Below are 20,828 nucleotides of genomic sequence, written 5' to 3'. Positions count from 1 at the left end.
GTTGTGTTTAAAAAGCATTTTAAGAGGGTACCAACATCCTGGAAGAAAGGAGTGGTAACTGTAATACCTAAAGAGGGTAAAGGTCCATCAGATCCAGCTTCATACAGGCTGATTTTAATGCTAAACCATGATTATAAAGTGTTCACATACCTATAATGGCAAAAAGAATGGTGAAAGTAATGCCAAAATTGATAGATATGAATCAATGTGGTTTTGTGGAGGGGAGGCAAACATTTGACAACATTAACAGAATACTGATGATCCAGAGGGAAGCAGAATGTAAGAAAATACCATTGTTGTTGGTGGGTCTTGTTGCAGAGTAAGCTGCAACTTTATGAGCAGGGCATTGGAAACATTTGCATTTCCTGAAAAAATTATAAGGTTGATTAGGAGGCTGAAGGAGGGATCAGAGACTAAAATTAAAGTGGGTGTGATCCTCTCTAATAACTTCTGCTTGAGCAGAGGAACCAGGCAGGGGTGTCCTCTTTCCTTTTTATTATTTGCATTATATTTAGAACCATTGGCAAAGAAAATAAAGGACTCAAAAATTCAAGGAAATAATTGGTATGGCAGTCAAGAAAAGCTGGCTCTATTTGCAGATGATATTACTGTATACCTGACAAAACCAGAAAGAGACATTACGATGTTGTGAAAAATTGAGAGTTTCAAATCTTTTTGGGATACAAAATTAATGAAGCTAAAACAAAGGCAATAACAGTAAATGATGTACCGTATATGAACTGGTTCAGCAATATTCATATGTATGGGGACATGATAAAATGAAGTATTTAGGAGTATAGGTTAAAAATGATTCTGGTGTGGCAGCTAAGGATATGTGGGAAGAGACTAAACAAAAGATAATAAAAAACTGAGAAAAATTTAAGCTTTTTATACAGACATGGATAGTAAGATACAAGTAGTTAAAATATTTTGTTTTTAATCCCATTAGTCTTATACACAAATCAGGCATATTTTTATCAACCAGAGGAGAAGTTGTGAATAGCAATTAATAAAGAGCTGAAGGACTTTATCTGAGGGGGAAGACAGCAAGAGTCAAGTGGGATAAACTAATTCTTCCAGTAGAACAAGGTGGATTGGGATTACCCGATTTGATGGGGGTATTTCAGAGTTTTAAGGCTCCTATACATAGCACAAACAGAAAACTATCATTCAAAATGGAAAGGGATGATGATGAAAACAGGGGAAGCTCAAGAAACAAGGAGAGACTGGGATCTTGGATGCAGGCCTTCAAAGAGAATAACAATAATCATACAGAATGTTGCACCTATAAAGTAGCAAAAAGTATCCTAAGAACTACACCAACACAGGAATGGAGAAAGGAGACTCTGCCAATAGGGATGACTGCAATCAGAGACATAGACGATAGGCAAGAGGGGGCTGGAATTTATTGGAGAAAACTGGCAAAGGAAACCAAGGTATTGGGAGCAAATGACTAGAGAGGGAAAGATGATAGAATGGGAAGACATTAAGAATTTATTTGGACTTCAGGTTAGAGATCGTCTTCCATATGAAGGAATATCAGAGTATAGGCAAAAAGAAATAGGGGGTTACTAAAAGAAAGACCACCACTGGAAGAGCTTTAGTAGAATCTAGAACAGAAGTTGCCATTAAGAAAGGAATAATTAGTAGAGCATATAACATTTTGCATGAATACTAAAAGAATCAATCAGAGGAGGTTAGAAAGGATTGGGAAGAGAGACTGGATAAGCAATTAACAAAGAAATAATGGGATGACAAATGTATGTCTCCCACATATGCAAAAAAAATCTAGAAGATTTAGGATTTTTGCTTGGAAATGTTTAGATAATTTATACTCCAAGTAGACTCCAGAGAATTTTTCCTCAGGTAGTCAGCAAATGTTGGAGGTGTAACAGGGAAGAAAGAGGTAATTAGGAACATATTTTCTGGGAGTGCAGAGAGTTTGCAAACTTTAAGGATTCTCTGCAGAATGCACTGTTAGGTGGGAGGATTGGTGTTACAGGGGAGATGATTTTTCTGAGCTACGATACAAAATCGGAATTGCCTAGACATGGTAAGGCACTGCTGTGTCTAATTATGGTGGGTGCCAAAAAAGCACTTACTACAAAATGGAAATCAAAACCTAAACCAATTATGCTGGAAGTAGTGAATATAGTAACAGATATAAAACAACTGGAATGGAGATCTTTAGAAAAGGGAAGGAGCAAACTACATAGAAAAAAGGGAATTGTGGGAACAATACATACAGGGGAGGAATGAGGTTTAAAAAAGGGTAGGGCTTAAATGAGCTATGTACTTTTGACTGAAAATGATTGGGTAGACTATAATTGATGTATAATATTTGCAGCTGGGAGTGTTTCAGTATGGTTTGTGATGTAAAATGCTTGCAACTAGGATTGTGTCAGTCTGGACTGTTTTCATTTATATAAATGTATGACTGCCTATGTCGTGAATGATGGTTTAATAAAGATGTGTCTTGTTTAAAAAAGGGACAGGAACTGACTACGTTATGTAATGCTGCTTAGGTTATATGATATATAACAATATATGTGAAGTATAAGGTTTGTAAACATGAACTTGTTAACACAGTTTGATTGCTTTTATATAAATGTAAATTTGCCTATGCCGCAAGTGATATATATTTTTAAACACCTGTACTAATTTATCTGAGACATAGACATACCCACACCCACTGCTTTCCGGAAACTCTGAAATGGGATTCATAACTTTGTGGACAAAAACCTTGAACAAGCAATATTCTGCAACAGCTTTCTAATCAGAAAAATTGAGGAGCAAACCACAGTTGCTGCAGAAGACAGTTTCTTATTAGAATAATTGAGATATGATTCTAATATGATTCTACAAAGGCCTACTTCACATTACTGCAACCAAGCATGTGGAAACCACAGCTACTAACTACACTACCATGGCTCTCTATCTGGCTATCATGGTTAACAGAACTTGCAGATGCAATTTTCAAGTACTTTGATAGAATTACAGCACCTCTCTGCACCCCAACAGAATCCCTCCAAGATTATATCATCTCAGACAGAAGGGAAACATTTCCCTTTTCTCAGCGCCTTCAGGGAAGGAAGCAACAATCCTTGCAGAAAATGTTACACTTGAGAATTTTCAGTTACTGAAATATATATCAGCAGTCGACCAGGCAGAATACAAACTTCAGTAAGCCAAAGAATACATATTATACAAGTGCAAAATTCACTCTGCATTTTCAGCCATTAAACTGCGTTATGTTGCAAAAGTGTATGCAATTCCATGTTTAATTCCCAAAATAAATTGCAAGCAAAATAAGTCAAGTTATCAGGCTGAAACTAATTTTTTCTACTATAATGCTTCTGGATACAGTAATTAATAACAAAGATAACATAAATCCACAATTGCAGGAAAAAGTAATGACATTTTCGTATCTCACCAGTAATGCAATAATAAGAAGTTATGTACTCACCATAATGTTCCATGTGAGTTGTTCATCTTGCCTTCATTCTTAACTGATGGGTTCAGAACCGATCCATCGGCTCCGGTATGGCCGTATGCAAAGCTCGAGGTCTTTCAGTAGCTCGAGGCCAAGTCCCTATCCCATGATGCACTGTGAATTACCACAGATCTTGTTTGCTGTGTGTACTATAACCACATAAATGAGATATCCTCCTATGGAAAGGAAGAAGAACTGAGCAACCAGGATGAGATCAACATCTAGGTCAACTATAAGCCAGGAGGGGGAAGGAGGGAGGGACGTAAGAATGAAGGCGAGATAAACAACTCACATGGAACGTTATTGCGAGTACATAACTTCTTAATGTGAAGTTGTTCAATCTCGCCGTTCATTCTTAACTGATGGGTAGCATCTCTAGCACCATCAATCTTGGGTGGCTTACAGGAGTACATTCCTCAGGACCGTAGACCCAAAAGAAGCCCTGTCCCTAGAGGCCTTATCAACTCTGTAATGTGTGATAAAGGTATGAGGTTTAGACCAAGTGAATGCAGCACAAATGTTATCAAGGGGCAATTTGGCTTGGAACACAGAGGATGTAGAAACTGCTCTGGTTGAGTGAGCTTTAATCTTGTGTTGCAAAGGCATATTAGCAGCTGAGTAGACAAAGGTGATACAATCAGATAACCATTTAGAGAGAGTTGTTTTAACCACTGGTCTCCCTTTTCTGGATTTAGAGAATGAAACAAAGAGCTGGTCTGACTGCCTGATATCTTTTGTTTTATCCAAATAAAATCTGAGCTGTCTGTGAACATCAAGTTTGTGCAGCATATACTCCAACTTGTTGGAATGATTAGGGAAGAAAACTGGTAACTCAATGACTTGGTTAATATTAGTTTCTGAACAGACTTTGGGCAAAAAAAGAGGGATTTGTCCCAAGAGATACTCTGTCAGCATGAAAGATCAAATAAGGAGGGCTGGTAGATAAAGCTTGAAGTTCTGACACTCTACAGGCAGAAGTAATAGCAACCAGAAAAATGGTTTTCCACAACAAATATCTGAGGTCACAAGATGATGCAGGTTCAAAAGGAGGAAGGATTATACGTGACAGCATAAAATATAGATTCCATGGAGAATAGGGAGTTTTTACAGGTGGTCTCATATGAAATATCCCCTTGAGAAAAGCCTTGGATAACTTGTGGGACATGATATTAAACCCGTCAAACCCAAGATGAAAGTTAGATACAGCAGCCAACTGGACCCGAACTGTCGCGGCTGCCACTCCTTTGTTAAAAATTATAGTCAAGAATTCTAGTATGGATGTCAAGGGGGCTTGGTAAGGATCAATGTTCTGCTTAGAGGCCCATATGGAAAATCTCTTCCACTTACTAAGATATAATCTTCTAGTGGACGGCTTATGAGAAGACAAAAGCATCTGTTTTTGTCTCACTGGAGAAGTTAAGAAGCCTGGCTATGAGGGGAACGGGAGCAGCCAAGCTGTCAGCTTCAGTGACTGCAGAGAAGGATGAAGGTCCCCGGACGGATGTGTCAGAAGATCTGGAACTGGGTCCAGAATCCAGGGATCCTCTAAGAGATGACGTTGAAGGAATGGGAACCAAATCTGCTGAGGCCAATAAGGGGCTATAAGAAAGATGGTCCTTCCCAGAGATTTTGCTTTCTGTAGAACTTTGGGTGTCAATGCGACTGGTGGAAATACATAGAGGAGACCCGGGGGCCAATCGTGCATGAGTGCGTCTCTCGGGGCTTCTCCCGGAGGATGAATCGGGGCAAAGTAGCTTCTGCATTTTGTGTTGATGTGGCTGGCAAAAAGGTCGCAGCAAGGCTGGCTCCATATTTGCAGAAAATCCTGTCCGCAATCTCTTTCTTGAGGGACCACTCGTGCGGCAACAAGATTGCCCTGCTCAGTTTGTCTGCTATCACGTTGGATCTCCCTGGGATATGCATTGCCAACAGAAAGCGCTGGGAGGAGACAGCCCACTGCCAAACTCTGAGGGCTTCTCAGCAAAGGGGGTCAGATTTGGTTCCCCCTTGCTTGTTCAAGTACCAGACTACTGACATATTGTCTGTCTGAATTGCAATCATTCCTAGGGGAAGAGAGTCCTGGAAGTACTGCAATGCCAAAAGTACTGCTCTCATCTCCAGAACATTCATTAATATGCAAATGTGACTCTTGATCTGTCCATGTGCCTTGGACAGTCTTTCCTTGAAAATGCCCCCCCCCCCCTATCAGGGAAATGTCCGTGGTCGCAGTGGCTACTGGAGGGGATAGAACAAAGGGGTGTCCTATGGTGGTGTGAAGAGACGTCAACCACCACTGGAGATCTTTCTTGCAAGAGCTCATAATCAAAATCGTATGGTCCATGGGAAGTTCCTGGTAAGACCATTGAGTGAACAACAGCCACTGAAGAATCCGCATATGCATTCTTGCTAATGGTATGGCTAGGACTGCTGCAGCCATCAAACCCAATACTTTCAGAACTTCTGAAGCTGGTGCTCTGTCCTTCGATACCAATGTGCTGACATGCTGATGAAGAAGGAAGACTCTTTTGATTGGTAGTCTTACAGTGGTGGTTGAAGTGTCTAGCTCTGCCCCGATAAAAACGATATGCTGCGATGGCAACAAGGCAGAGTTTTCTGAGTTGACTGTAATGCCTAACTGATTGCAGAGTGACAGAGTGTACTCCCTTACCCGGATCAGTTGATGCCTGGTGTTGGCGGTAAGGAGTTAATTGTCTAGGTATGAAAACACCTGGAATCCTACACGCCTCAGGTGAGCCGTGACCACTGCCATGCATTTGGGGAACCCTCTGGGGGCTGTAGTGAGGCAAAAGGGCTCCCAGCCGGAAATGCAGGTGATCTCTGGATGGCCTATTTTTATGTGGCAGTACGCATTCTTGAGATCTATCGAGCACATCCAATTGTCTTTCCCTAAGAAGGGAAGTATAGACTGGAGCGTGACCATCCGAAACTTCTCTTTCTTCACATATTGGTTGAGTCTGCTGAGGTCCAAAATGGGTCTCCAGTCCCCTGTTTTCCTTGGAACCAAAAAGAATCTTGAGTAAGTTCCGGATCCTGTTTAGTCTGCTGGGACTGGCTGGATGACTCTTTTTCTAGCAACTTGTGGACCTCTATAGTTGCTTGTTCCTTGAAACTGGGTGGAATGTCCAGGATTCTCCTTATGGATGTGGGGGGGAGTGGCGAAGGGTATGAAATACCCTCTTGAAATTATACTTTGCACCCAGCTGTCTTTTGTTATTTCTTGCTAGGAATTTGGTTACAAAGATAAGCAACCCCCGACTGCCTCCAGAGGAGGACAGTCGGGCCTCCTTTCAGGAGCGCTGGTAGGACTGACCAGAGAAGCGATCTCTGTCACCCTGATGATGCAGACCCCCCTCTGCCGCGAGGGCAGCGTCTTCCACTATTACCCCCTCCTCTGCCTCTGGAGGGGGGTTCACCATGTGTGTCCTGAAAGGCTCCTTGTGCTTTCCAGAACCACGTTTTTCCTCCTCTTTGGCCTTCTGGATAAGGCCGGGTAGGGGTAGAAAAACAGACTCCGACGGCAGACAGAGTCGTTCCCTCCTGTTCACACCTGGTCAGAGTTTCCTTCACTTTAGGCCCAAAAAGGGATGAGCCATTAAAAGGGGTGTTTACGAAGGATGACTTAAAGGGCTCCGTGAAGGAACTCAAGTGCATCCAGGAATGTCTTCTGAGAGCGATTCCTGTACCCGCTCCCTACTAGTTCCATCAGCTGCATAGGATATGAGAAGCATGGATGAGTTGACAATAGAATTTAGGGTAGCAAGCTGGGCAGCAACTTTGTCAGAGGCCCCTGCAGCTACTGTACCCTGAAGAGCATCTCCCAACTCCTTAAGGAGATCTCTTTGCAACCTACTGAAATGGGTTAAGCAGTTCAGTGAGTGGAGAGCAAAAGTTGCTGAACTAAACATGCATTTCCCATATCTATCCATGATCCTAGACTCTCTATTAGGAGGATGAACAGACGAGGAAGTCACAGACATTTCCTTTTTGGTGGCCGCTGCCACCACCATGGCATCAACAGGGACTCCTTTGGATAAGAAGGTTTTATCTGGTGGAGCTGATATAAACTTGTTAGGCCTCCTAGGAACAGGCTCCATGGACTCTGGTGACTCCCACACCCTCCGATAGACCAACTGCATAAGCTCATCGAAGGGCGGAGACACCCAAGAGGTGGAGGGTGGAGATCCGAAAGCCTTCTGGAGAACTGACACATCCTCAGTAGGGCTTCCAATCACCCCTCGGCTTAAGGATCTCAAGTATCTCAGCAAAGAAGATATCCTCAGAGGGGGACCCTCCTCATTCATCTAAGTCAGTGTCAGATGTTAAAGACTCCAGTGGGGAGTCCAAGTGTCTCCTCTTGCACAATCTCTTCCTGGGAACCTCCTCAGTGGGGCCTCTGGGGAGGTCTCGGAAGAGCAGGGGGCACCTTGTAGGGCTACCTGAGGTTTTGGGTCTCTACACCTAGCCTGGACGATGGAAGCAGAAGCAGACACAGGTGCTTTAGGGGATGATGAAGCAAGGCCTGAAGTCGAGGATGTCTTGGGGGACAAAGCTCTTCTAATGGCCTCAAAGGCACCACAGCTCTGATGGGAAGGAACTGCCAAACCCTCTCGCACCGAGGCCATGGGCTCCAAGCTGGAGGTAGGTGCCGAGCTCATCTGAGCTGAAGCCCCGAGAGGAAGGGTCGGTACCGACAAATCAGTCTGACTACCCTCCCTGGATCCGACTGGAGAGTGTCAGCTCCTAGAGTCCCCGGTCAGAACCAAGGACATCAGAGTGGATGGAGCTGAGGACACTGGAGCAGGTCTTGGCTCCAAAGGCTCCACGATCAATAGGTCTGCTTCCTCTGGCTCCGAAGGTCTGGTATGGCTCGGAGGAGGAGTAGTCAAAGCAGGAGTAGTGGTCTTCGGCTCCGGAGCCGCTTGGGTCAGAGCCGACAACAATTTAGCAAGGCCTGGTGCCTGTAAAAGCTTCTGCACCAATCGATCCATATCCAAATCCGACAGGCTGACAGATGACCTAGAAGAATGCATCGATGGTGCCGAATGAAGCAATAGAGACTGAGGCACTTTGGATACCGGCTCCAAGGTTGCGGGCCAGCTCCAAAAAGAAAAGACAATTGGCTCCAAGGTCTGTGGAGTTGATGTCACAGAATCCTCCAATTGTTTTGATTTCTTAGACTGCTTAGAGTCCTTAGATTCCAGAGAAGATCTAGAGGACTTGGAAGACCTGCTGGCCACATCCTGGTCACTCAAAGCCTCTTGAAAAGGATGCTTTATCAAACCCCTGTCCATCAACTTCCTTTTCCTCTCTAGCAACGCTCTTGATGAAAAGGAATGACATATGGCACAAGACTCCTGTAAGTGGACAGCTCCTAAACAATAAACACATGTTACATGTCCATCCGTAACAGACATTTTTTGATTGCAGTCTGGACACTTTTTAAAACCAGACTTTGGGTGCTTGTCTTTATCATCCACCATTATGCTGCTATAAAAATACTCAAAGCAGATAATCAGCAATTTCCTAGGCTCTAACAACACACACACACAAAAGAGCCAAAGAAAAAGGTATCACAAAATTAATAAGCTACTAGGCTCTGAACTCTCTCTCACACACACACACACACACACACACACACACACACACACACACACACACACACAGAAATGAGCCTGATAAAGAATTTGAATAACTAGAAAAAACAGTAAAAACTACTACAATATTCAAACACACTCTCTACTAAACTAAGGCCAATATACAGGAGGCCAACAATAGAAAAATAGAAAAAGGCTATATATATATATATATATATATATATATATATATACACACATACATACATATACTAGAAACTACTTAGACACAGTAAGGAAAACTAGGCCAAAACACATGAGGCCGATATATTAATACTAATAATCACACACGGGAAGGGGAGCTTTAGGAAGCTAACTACCTAACTATCTAACTTATCGAAGAAAGTTTAGCAAAAAATTAGTTAAGTAACTGCTAAATATAAAAGTTTTTAAATAGTACTGACACGAGCTTTCACTGGAACCTCCGATCAGATGCCACGGCAAACTAGATCTGGGGTAATTCACAGTGCATCATGGGATAGGGGCTTGGCTTCGAGCTACTGGAAGACCTCGAGCTTTGCATACGGCCATACCGGAGCCAATGGATCGGCTCCGAACCCATCAGTTAAGAATGAATGGCGAGATTAAACAACTTCACATCTCTTATTACACACCTTCTGGACATAAAAGTACTTCATTTATGCTTCAGTTACCTGCATAACTGAATTCAGGGTAACGGGAGCCACAGTCTGTCCCAGCACTCAGTTGCACAAGGAATAGAAACTTTTTCTCGAATTTGGTGACAACCAATCACAAGACACCTACATATACTCACTCCAGCACTTGGAGTACACCTATGGAAATTTAGTGTGTCAATTCACTTATTAAACATCTTTGGAATACAAAAGGAAACCGTAGCAACCTGAAAAAACTCACAAAGAGACACTGAAGGATGTGTGGACTCCACAGAAAGTGCATGCCAGCAGGCAAACAAATTAGAGAGCCAAGTACTGTGAGGCAGGAAGTTCTAAGCAGCACTAATGTTAATAGCTACGCTGAAGTACCATCTCTCAAAACAATTCAGTTAAATGGTATGTATTTCTCTATGGGATTTCATCACATTGATACTATGAGTCATCAAATCACCAAAATGATTCTTTTTACTTCTGTTTACAAAACTTATTTTTATTTATTTTATTTAACATTTATTTACTGGGGAAAGTCCGACTTGGAATGAAGCCAATTTTCACCTAAGGCCCAGGCAGAAATGCTCCAGACACATGTGGGAGGAAACCAGATCACCCAGAAGAAACACACAAGGGCACAGGGAGTACATGAAAACTCTGCAAAGGAGGCAACCCAGCAGAGAAATGAACCAGAGAACCTCTTGCTGTGAGGCAACAATGCAACCGCTACTGCACCACTGCGCCATCCAAACTTGATATTCCTTCTCTAGGATATTTTTTAATAAAACAGACCGACTTCCTAAAGGGCAAAATTCTGTTATGTTTAGGATTATTATTTTTTTTTTTTTGAGAGCACTGTAACTGCAATACTCCAGTGATTTCATGTTGCTAGGATTTTAACATTTCCAGGTTAAGCATAAGAAAATTCTGCAAGTATAACAAAAGTTCCAGATTATGTACCTGACATCATTAAAATGATTAGATGGCCGCGGTGGTGCAGTGGTTAGCGTTGTCACCTCACAGCAAGAGGATCTCCCATTCGATTCTCGGCTGGAGCGCCTTCTGTGTGGAGTCTGCATGTCCTCCCCGTGGTCGAGTGACATAAAAGACATGCAGGTAGGTGCATGCGTGAATGGGTGTGCCTTCCTTGAAAGTTTGGCATCGGGCTGGCAACTCGGCACCGTAAAAATCCACTGCCAATCTTTAGCAGACTGGAGTTCCGCTGTGGCGACCCCTAACTGGGAAAAGCTGAAAGACATTACTTACTTTTACATCATTAAAATGATTATAACTTACATTAACCTGAAATATTTTCTTTTAGCAGATAACCAGTAAAACCAAAGTGGGTTTAAAATGAATGCCTGCAAGAAATACACTGAATGGCATAATTAATCTGTGATGAGGAAAAGCAATTAAAAGGAAAGGAGAAGTCTGAATATGAACTTACCTTGAAATTGTGAGTGTTCTTTGTACAGCACCTCTGCAGGGAGCTGAAAACTTATGCACATCATTTCCTTATTCGGTGCCACATTCCTCACCTGATGAACACAGCAATGTCCCTCCAAAGAAACACCCAACACACTTTCAGCTTTTTCCTTGATGTCTTTGGCAGGATTGTCATCCTTAGAGAAACCATAACAGTGAACTGTAGGAAGATTATTATTAGAAGCCTTATCTAGGAGATTTTTAAATGCATCCAGGAAATCAATGGCCAAGGCTGGCAAATTCATGATGATGTGCACAGAGGAATTACCTACATCTGTGCTTATTTTATTTAGCTCATCTTTTAAGGGACCCAGGATGAAATCTCTGCCATCCAGGCTAAAAGTCTTAACTCTTCTGTCCACCTTGTTCAGTTTGCAGTTATGTACAAGCCATTTACATGATTCAGGGTTGAGATCATTAGCTAATACTGCACAATTCTTTTTGGCAGCAGGAATGGCAAAAGGTCCTACTCCAGCAAATACATCAAACACAATATCTTCTGCTTTCAAAAGGGCCACTATACGGTTGTGTTCTGTACCAAGGCGAGGATTCCAATAAACTTTAGAAAAATCAAATTCATAGGTAAAACCATTTTCTTTAACCTGCAAACATGACAAAAAAAATCAATGCATTACTTTTAACAATTCATGACTCAGCTTTATTGGACTTAAGCATCTTATCAAAATTGTTCAGGGGGTGTTTCTGCACAAAACTGCACACTCACAGACCACTCTAACTTATGACTCCATTAATTTAGCAGTTGCCTTTTTGGGGTGAATAAAAGTAGTCCTGCTTTTCTGTCTATTTGCAGATAGAAAAGCAGGAATATGACCTTTCCATTAAAAACTGACTTCAGCTGGTAAGAGAATTAAGTGGCTTTGTGCAGTTGCCTTTATTCTAGGATAGGTAATGCTTTAGCTTTTTGCTGATGATGTGTAACAATATCACTGAATGTGTACAAATACACATTAGTATGCATCCACCTGGTTTCTGTCCAGCATCTCCAACGGTAGATGGTCTATCATGCAGTACATCCAGCATCTCCTACAGGGTTGTCAGGCAGAATAAAATCCCAATCCCTCCACCCAGAAAAAGACTGCTGAACACTAGCTGTTTGACTTTCCAGCAACCCAGGTCCACAACTCTGGGCAAACACTAATGTTAAATCGATACCTTGCTTTAGCTAACAGACTTTAAATCAGCAAGCTTCTTTCAGAAAAACATTTCTGCAGCTAAGCAAACATTAACTGCAACAGTTCTACCAATGAAGGCTAGCAACCATCCAATGATCCAGAACGAGCTCCAACACAAACTAAATGCAGTCATTCCTCAAAACAATGTACTTACATAGTGAGAACGTTCAACTTTTTCTCTAGTAGCCAACAATAATGTAATAAAAGAAAAAAAAAACACAATTATGCAATGACTTACCTTAGCAATAGAGTTTGACCCCCCCCTCCCTTTTGTGTCCAAAACTTAACATCTATAAACATAACATACAAAAAAGACAGGTCATAAGTCTCTTTTACCAACATGATTTCCTTATTATCATTATGTTTAAAGGGATCACTCTACTAAATAAAAATCATCCATGTCTCTGCTTAAAGTCATACGTTCCCAAACTGTGACTGAGGTGAAGTTTGCCCAAGTCAAATTACTATAATGAATATTCCATATGTTCTGTTATACTGTCCTGTGAAACCTACATGACTAAACAGTTTGGGACTCCATGTTGCATTTAAGTGCCAGGTGTATTGGCAATATAACTGCCTGCTTTCAGGGCTAGATATGCCAGTACAAACCTGATATACTAGTAGTCATACTGACATGGCTTAAAATAAAATGTTGACTGTAAGTGCCATGGTTCTCCTTTGATGACGGGCAATGACAATGTGGAGATGCATATGTTATTGTGTTGACCGCACAAATAAGACCAAGTTCTGAGCTCTGCAGTCTCTACCTCCTAATGGAAAGGAACTGATCTTGGATTCCCTTTTGTTGGGTGGTGCTTAAATACCTACTGTTGTACCTACCATAATCCTAACAACCTCAACAATCAATCTTGACTTTTGACAAAAGCTGAAAATTTATATAACTCAGGGCTCTGGCAGTTATGAATTGTAACAATGACTTACAAGACCACATTGAAATGACTAAGAATGACACTTCCATCAAATAATAAAACTCTGATCTTAAATGATAACAGAATTAGTAAATCAAGGGTACTTAATCACATTAGGTTATGTTTGAACAATGCCGCTATCTTCTAGGCATCATGCTGGACTCCAAGCACTATCAGTGATCATTTCCCTGTATTTCTGGCTTGTAATAATGTCCCTACAAGCTGAGATTCCACTCCAGTTTCCACACAATCTAGGAAAGTAAATTTTCTCCACTCAGAGATTTATGGGGGGAATGATTTTCAGAAATGACTGGTTCACCATCACCTCATTGTTCTTGTAATATGAGAGGCTCCTCATTATTTCACTGGCATCTTTCTAAACTTTCTCACTAAGCATCCATTCATAGAGATATTAGGAATTAACAGCAGTTTTCACTGGAGCATTACTGCCACCATAAAAATTATGTGACAAACACCTGAAATGAAGAATGTACAAGACACAAGTCCACAGCAGATCCACAATCCCAGGAATATGTATACCATTAAAAAGGTAGAGGCCTCTAGATTATTAGGCAAGTAGTCTTAACCACTGAAAAGCCTAGACAATGCAACCTAGAACACTTGCAGATCAAGGAAAGTCATGCTACACGCCTCATGGTTTAATGTGCTAATACCCAATCATCCATTCAACAACACTGGTTTTAAAGTAACATAGTGTATTACTTTGTCTGACATGCAGGGGACGTATACTCCATAGGAAGGGGATATTCTGCATCAGACACCTATTATGCCTGTAGGTCCTATTTCTATGTTACAATAAAGTTCAGGGTCTTTGAAACAGGTATTTGTATTACTACCAGTTTTCTGAAACTGAAGGAGGTCTAGAAAGACAAAGTCTTTCACAGCACACAGGACCAACAAAAGTCGCCATGCAGAAGCCTGTACAAGACAGAGTAAAGTGATAGGTCTTTTAATCTATTAATATAACATAAGGAACTTAGTGCTTTGATTTCTTTGGGTCAGGAACTGTTTGGATCTTTTGAGTTGAGCAAGGCTGTATGGAGAGAGATGCAAAAGAGGGCAATGTATTCCACGAAGAACCTAATGAGAGAAGAGCAAAATGGAATTTTGACCTTAGTTTTACAGGATGTGCTTTTGGTAAGTAGCTGAGCAAGGTAAAATAACTTCCTAAGACTGATTTTATTTAAATTTGTTAAACAGGTTAGTAAACTGGTACAAAGGCCTTTTTCAGGTACAGCCTGGACCATAAGGTAATCATTAAGAAATACAGTGTACATCATACAGTGAATGATAACAAAGACATCATGTGACTTCTCAGTTAAACCTAAATACAACATGGAATGTGGAGTTGGACTTACTGCAAGATCATTGGAAGAGGGGTTTAGGGAGTTTTCCTCCTTTCTTCACTGTTGTGTGATCTTAGAGTTGGTACATATTCATTCAGTGTGCATGGGGGATACAACCCTCCCATTTTCTTTTATTTTATGTAGTTTTGTCAATTTGTGCAGTCAGTTACATTTTTTTCAGTAGTTTGAATGCTGATGATAAAGGTGTTTGAGTAGGTATTAAAAGAAATGGGTATTAAATTAAGACTACCACAGCAATACACACGCAAAGTATGTCATGCTATGCTACACAGAGTTTACTAGGGATCTGCTTCCCCAAGTCTGGGTGAATACAATCCCATCTGTTTGATTTAAGTCTTGTGATCGTCAGTACAGCATGTTGTCAATGAATGTGCTGATTTTATAGGAGGGCTACCATTTATACGATAAGCATATGAATAGTCTTGTTTCTGAAATGAAATTACACTGCAATGTTGGCACTGAGCTTGAACCCATGGTCAAGCCCTTCTCGTAGGATTCGAGTGGCAGCAGGAGAGTTAAAGTTGCCCAGTTTGCAGTCATCAGCAAACATGGTTAGCCATAAACCTTTGATACCTGCCTTCATGTCAGAGAAATAAATGGCAAAGAGAATGGGGCTCAGGACTGACACACTAGTGCAAGACAGGAACTATTTTCCATAAAAAAAAAACAAACTGATGAAAGTCTATGGATTGTAGATCAAGCATTTCATTATTTATAAGTTCAATTAAGAGGAGTTGTTCCATAACCTTACAAATGATGTTAGTAAAATTAAATAAGTCTATAGTCCCCAGGGTCTATGATGGAGTCGCTTTTCTGCAGTGACCCCACATCTGTTATGCAAATCAATGAGCTGGCTAAGACTGAATAGGTTTAGAATGGGCTGAGCAAAGCTGTGTTTCAAGACTGACTAGAAGACAGCCAGACAGGCTGCCAAAGCCCAGAAAGCTGGTATTTTTGGTTTTGGACAGTGCTGACAAGACCTAGTCTAAAGTGATTGCAGGGAAGGGGGGGGCAAAGGAGGAATCCAGGGGTGTGTGGATGGAGTGAAATTAGAGCTGGATTTCTCAACTAGCACACTGGCAATGGCCTCTGGATCAAAATACATGGTGCCATTAGGTGAAGTAGTGTGTACTGCTTCTGAGTTTCCAGGAAGAGGTGGAATATTTTAATGAAAAGCACCCATCAGCAACCGAAACTAAAACTGTACAAGGTAGAAACAAAAATATATATAAAACTACATTAACATACCTGGGGAAAGCAGTTTCTCCCTATTTACAACTCCTGAAAGGTCAAGGGGTGTAACACCTGAATCTAAACTGATCTGAGATACCACTATTATTTTCCTCATGTGTTATCTGGCAAAGGGTGGCAGAATAATCCTCAATGCTATTATATACCTTATAATCCTGAGAAACTCTCAAGTAGATGCTAGGCCTAGGCTGGAGAAACTTGGGAAGAACTGCTGAAACATTTATAATTTGTGCAAACATCTCAGGAAATAATTCTGTTAGGATGAGAGAAAAAAACGCAAATTGATTTGAAAACTCAGATTGAGTAGAAGCTCTTGAAAGTTCCTACAGACTATACAGACAGTTGGAAAAATAGTCTGCAAACATAAGACAATCATCCATATATGGAAAACTATGACTGCGTTGAAGTTTGCAAGTAATGACTGAAGCTACTCATTATGTGACTACCCCTGGTGCAGTAGACAGCCCATAGGGTGAAACAGAGAACTGATAAAGTAAGCCAGACACAGCAAATCTTAAAATGCCTGAATTGTTTAGCAAGAGGCATGTGATAAGAGTTTTTTAGATCAACTTTTACCATGAAAGCTAAATGTATAAATCAGAAGTACAAGACTCTGAAGTGATAACATTTTAAACTCTTGTCAACTTTCTCGACCTCCACATTAGCAAAGTCCCAGGACAATCCAACCTAACCAGTGATCTACAATGAAAACCAACCAGAGTCAACTTCCTACGGCAAAGAAACAGCAAGCATCCCTTTAAAATAAAAAAAGAACATCATTAAGTCACAAGAAGTAAGAATCTCCAGAGTTTCCAAGGAACTTACCACCTTCACCAAAAACATCATCAATCTGGAAAAAGACTTTTTAGCAAGAGGTTACAGCAATCGCAAAATCAGAAAAATTCTAGACCCAAATATCTTAGCAAAGGAAAGACAATAATAATGCCCACAACAGCCCAGGCATAAGTTCCTGACAGGTCACAAGAATACTCAAACAAAGAAACAAAAGAGTGGAGTACCATTATTTCTCGAACATAATGGGTTGACTTCCAGGAACTAAAAAAGAATTCAAATGAGAACTGGTGCATCATCAGTGAATGCAATACTCTTGAGTACAATCCTTCTACCTAAACAAATGGTATAACAGTCAGAAGGAGAAGTATTCGGGACTACGTGGGAAACTCGCATTCGGGTTTCACCCTGCCCCACTCCAGGAACATATCAGAATCAGTATCACATTTATTGGCACGCATACTAGGAATTTGACTCTGGTTTCAGTGACTATGAATTACATAAATGACATACATACAACTGTTAAGAACAAGACAAAAAAGTAAATATACATATACATACAAGGTTCAAAGTGCAACTAAGTGCAAGAAATCCTGAGATAATCTCTGAAAAAAACAAGTATTAACAATATGTAAACTATACTGCAGAATCCTCGGAGGCTTCAGAAAAAGAAAACCCCAATCTAATAAGGTGAGTTAACCATTTATGAACTTGATGGCCAGTGGAAAAAAAATGTTCTTATATCTTCTTGTTTTGGTGCATATTAATCTATAACACCTGGTTGATGGTAATAGTTCAAAAAAGATGGTGGCCTGGATGTGAAGGGGCATTTCCCCGCGGCCTTCCCGTTCTGCAACCACTGCCAATTTATGAGCAAAATGACAAAGTTCCACCACCCCAACACAAAGAAAGACTACAAAAGCCAGATGTACAGCAACTGCAGTTCCAATCATGTGGTATACAAAGCTCAATGCCACAGATACCCAGCTTTTTACATTGGAAGAATGATCAACAAAATTAAAACATCAATGGCTTGACACAATACGGACATCAGACAAGGGGTTCCCACTAACCCAATGGCAAAACACGCCAACGTATCTGGACTACAACATATTCCTCTTCCACATCATTGACACTGAAGACTCCGGTCCACTCGATGGTAATAGGAATGATAAACTGGAAAAACAGAATTGGAATGGCAGATCCACCTCCAAGCCAGACCCCCCCCCCCCAGGGCTTAATACTGCAGCCTCCAGTATCCCAAACCTCAGAAAATTGGATCACCATCTGTTTTACTGACTACGATGACAAAGACAGATGCTCCCCTCATGACTTTCAAGCTTATTTGACTTTATGGGACCAATATCCTCAAAGATTATATGGACATTTTTACACTTCATATTTCAGCCCAGGTATATGTATTTAACATTTTTGCTCATTTTTTTGGTACGTCATGTTGTTCTTAAATCTGCCACCCTAATACTTTCTCCACATTCTGATCATCTCGGTGTTATCTACCTTTTTGAAATGGTCCACTTCGAGTGAGGTGCACATGGCCCCACCTCAGGCTTGAGGCATTTTCTCAACTTTCAGCTTCCCTCCACATATCCATTTTCACTATCTTTTTGTTAGACACCCATTGTAGTGTTATCCTCATACCCTTTAGCGTACCTGGCTCCCACCGATTTATTTTATTTATTTTACATTTGCTTACTGGGAAAGTCCGACTGGACATGGGTCCTTTTTCAGCGGAGGCCTGGGGAGAAAAGCTCCACAAATAACATTTACACACAAATATCACTAGTAACATTTACATACAATTAGTCTTTAGGTTGAGTTAACACAGTACAGTATTTAAAATTCAAGTAGCATTATTTAACATGTGACATAAAATCTTATAACAGTTCGCACAATAATAGTAGTATTTTCAACAATAATAGTTGTTACATTAAAGCAGCACAGTTAAGAAGAGATGGGTGAGTTTAGGTATGATTATGAGAGCTAAGGAGAGAAGGAGTGTGGGATAAAAGTGTGATTGTTAAGTTCAGAAGGAGATAGAATGAAGAGAAAGGAGGGGTTCTAGTATTAACCTGGATTAATGCAGGTGCAGAGCCATGGTATCAAACAGTCCACAGGAATCGCTCTTCCTTTCTTCAATGGCCCCAGGCCCATCATTCAGACACCAATGCCCTTTATATCAATCTACGGTCTGCACTTATTCAGCTAGCCTTTTCCATGTGCCTCCCCTTTTGAGTCTTAATTTCCAGTGTTAGTTTGACATAAGTTATTATATTTCCAGTTCCAGATCAGGGTTAAAACATGAGAAAAATATTTTCATACACTACTAGTTTCATGCCCAGCAAAAAAAACCTTTCAATTGGCAGGCCATCTGGACAACATCCCCAGAGCAGACTCCATTGATTGCCTAAAGTAATTACCTCCTTCCCAGGTGGACTCCTTCGGTTAGGGCGGAGGGTCATGGTAAGAATTAGCAACTCCTATTCAGCTTCAAATCTGAACACACTCCAAAGCAACTGGTGACCTTCATCATCAGGGACAAGGGTCCTCAGCATATCTAACTAACTAGATCTAACAGTAACAAGGAACACTTAGCTAGGCACCCCACGGACCCCATGGACCCACAATGATGTACCTTAAGACTCCACACGGACTTGCTAATGAATTCAATACAGCACAGCTAACTAACCAGAGGCCATTATTGAAACTCTGAAGTTTGAGTTTGTATCTTTATTTTTATTTATACTTGCATGTACAGGCGTTTACAGAGTTTTGGCATCTCTGATCAGCCTAACCAAAGAACTAAATTACATGCCACACCCGCACGGTGCTAGATCCTTCACCTGGCATTAGTCTCCTTAATCCTCAGTAACTTCACCACTAGAGTGGGTTACACCTATACACTACTTCTCAGATCTTTTCCAACTAATTTCCTTTGTGTTGTGTGTGCTGGAAAAGTACACACACAAAGGCCCAGGGCAGATCTGATGAAGTGTTGGCAAAAGTGAATCATGTTTTCATTGATAAGAAAATCATAAACTCCTCACAACCTCAGGAACCTGACAGAACTGTTTTGTCTCTGTCTTTCCCCATTTGCATATATAACTTTACATGTTGCATACATGTGTTTATTGGTAAGTAAGACATTATAATAGAGAAAATATTGTAAAGTGTTTTGATTTTTTTTGTTTTTTTTCCTTGGTAGAAACAAGAATATTTTGTTATTCTTGTTCATCACCAACATCAGTTCAAGAAAATTTGTCACCAAAATTGCTTAATACATTTTAATTGAATAAATCTAGGTGATGTGGCTTGCTCTCCACGCCCCCATCAACCAGGATACTCCCCCAGATTCAGGGCGTACCCCAGGGACAGTTGGAGCTGAGACACATGTCCTCCAAGAGCATATAAAATGAGTTTCTTTCCCAGACTTAACTAGACATGAACTGCGCTTACCTGTTCTGAAGGCTAATAAAGATTATCACAGAAAAATAACAGACTCCTGAGACTTGTCTTGTTATTTCATTGTTTGGTAATAGTCTCACCAAATAGGATCCCAAGAATTAGGATGGTACTAACCTAACTAGTAATCAGCAACAGTAGTCTTAATTATTTTCGGACTCCTCCTCAGTGGATTAACTGAGCACAACTGTGGGTGTACAACTCTACTTACATAAGCAACACTGGGATGTACAGCTCATTTTTAACCTCTTGAACTTCAGAATATTGACAAAGGTGTTTATAAAACAACAATCCAGTACTGGCTTCCAGGATCCTTCTGGTTTGGAAACAAGGAAAATCCATGAATAAGAACCTTTACCTACGACAAGGACAGCCACAGTTTGTATAACTCCCTGAGACATGTTATGCAGATTGGGAGGAAAGAAAATAATCTGATTTGCTGGGCAAGAGGGAATTCTCTGAAAAGGAAGCAGAGACTCCCACTGCCAAGAATACCCACCTTTGAATAGTTACCTATTAGAAAATCGAAGTTACGGA

General features: G+C 40.8%; 1 protein-coding gene across 2 annotated transcripts in view; it reads right to left on the bottom strand.

The window, feature by feature from the left end:
* The window catches only part of TRMT5 (tRNA methyltransferase 5), a 283,193-nt gene that overhangs the window by 53,866 nt on the left and 208,499 nt on the right, over positions 1-20,828 (bottom strand). For both annotated transcript variants that reach the window (XM_044074480.1, XM_044074481.1), the window contains exon 4: positions 11,221-11,860. In XM_044074480.1, coding sequence (XP_043930415.1) covers positions 11,221-11,860 — 640 coding nt within the window. The remainder of the gene's footprint in view (positions 1-11,220; positions 11,861-20,828) is intronic.

Source organism: Protopterus annectens, chromosome 6.part0 (genome assembly GCF_019279795.1).
Source record: "Protopterus annectens isolate FY-2018-M chromosome 6.part0, PAN1.0, whole genome shotgun sequence".
In the NCBI taxonomy this organism is placed as follows: domain Eukaryota; kingdom Metazoa; phylum Chordata; order Ceratodontiformes; family Protopteridae; genus Protopterus; species Protopterus annectens.
The sequence above is the reverse complement of the archived record's forward strand: the minus strand, read 5'-3'. Positions and strand labels throughout refer to the sequence as shown.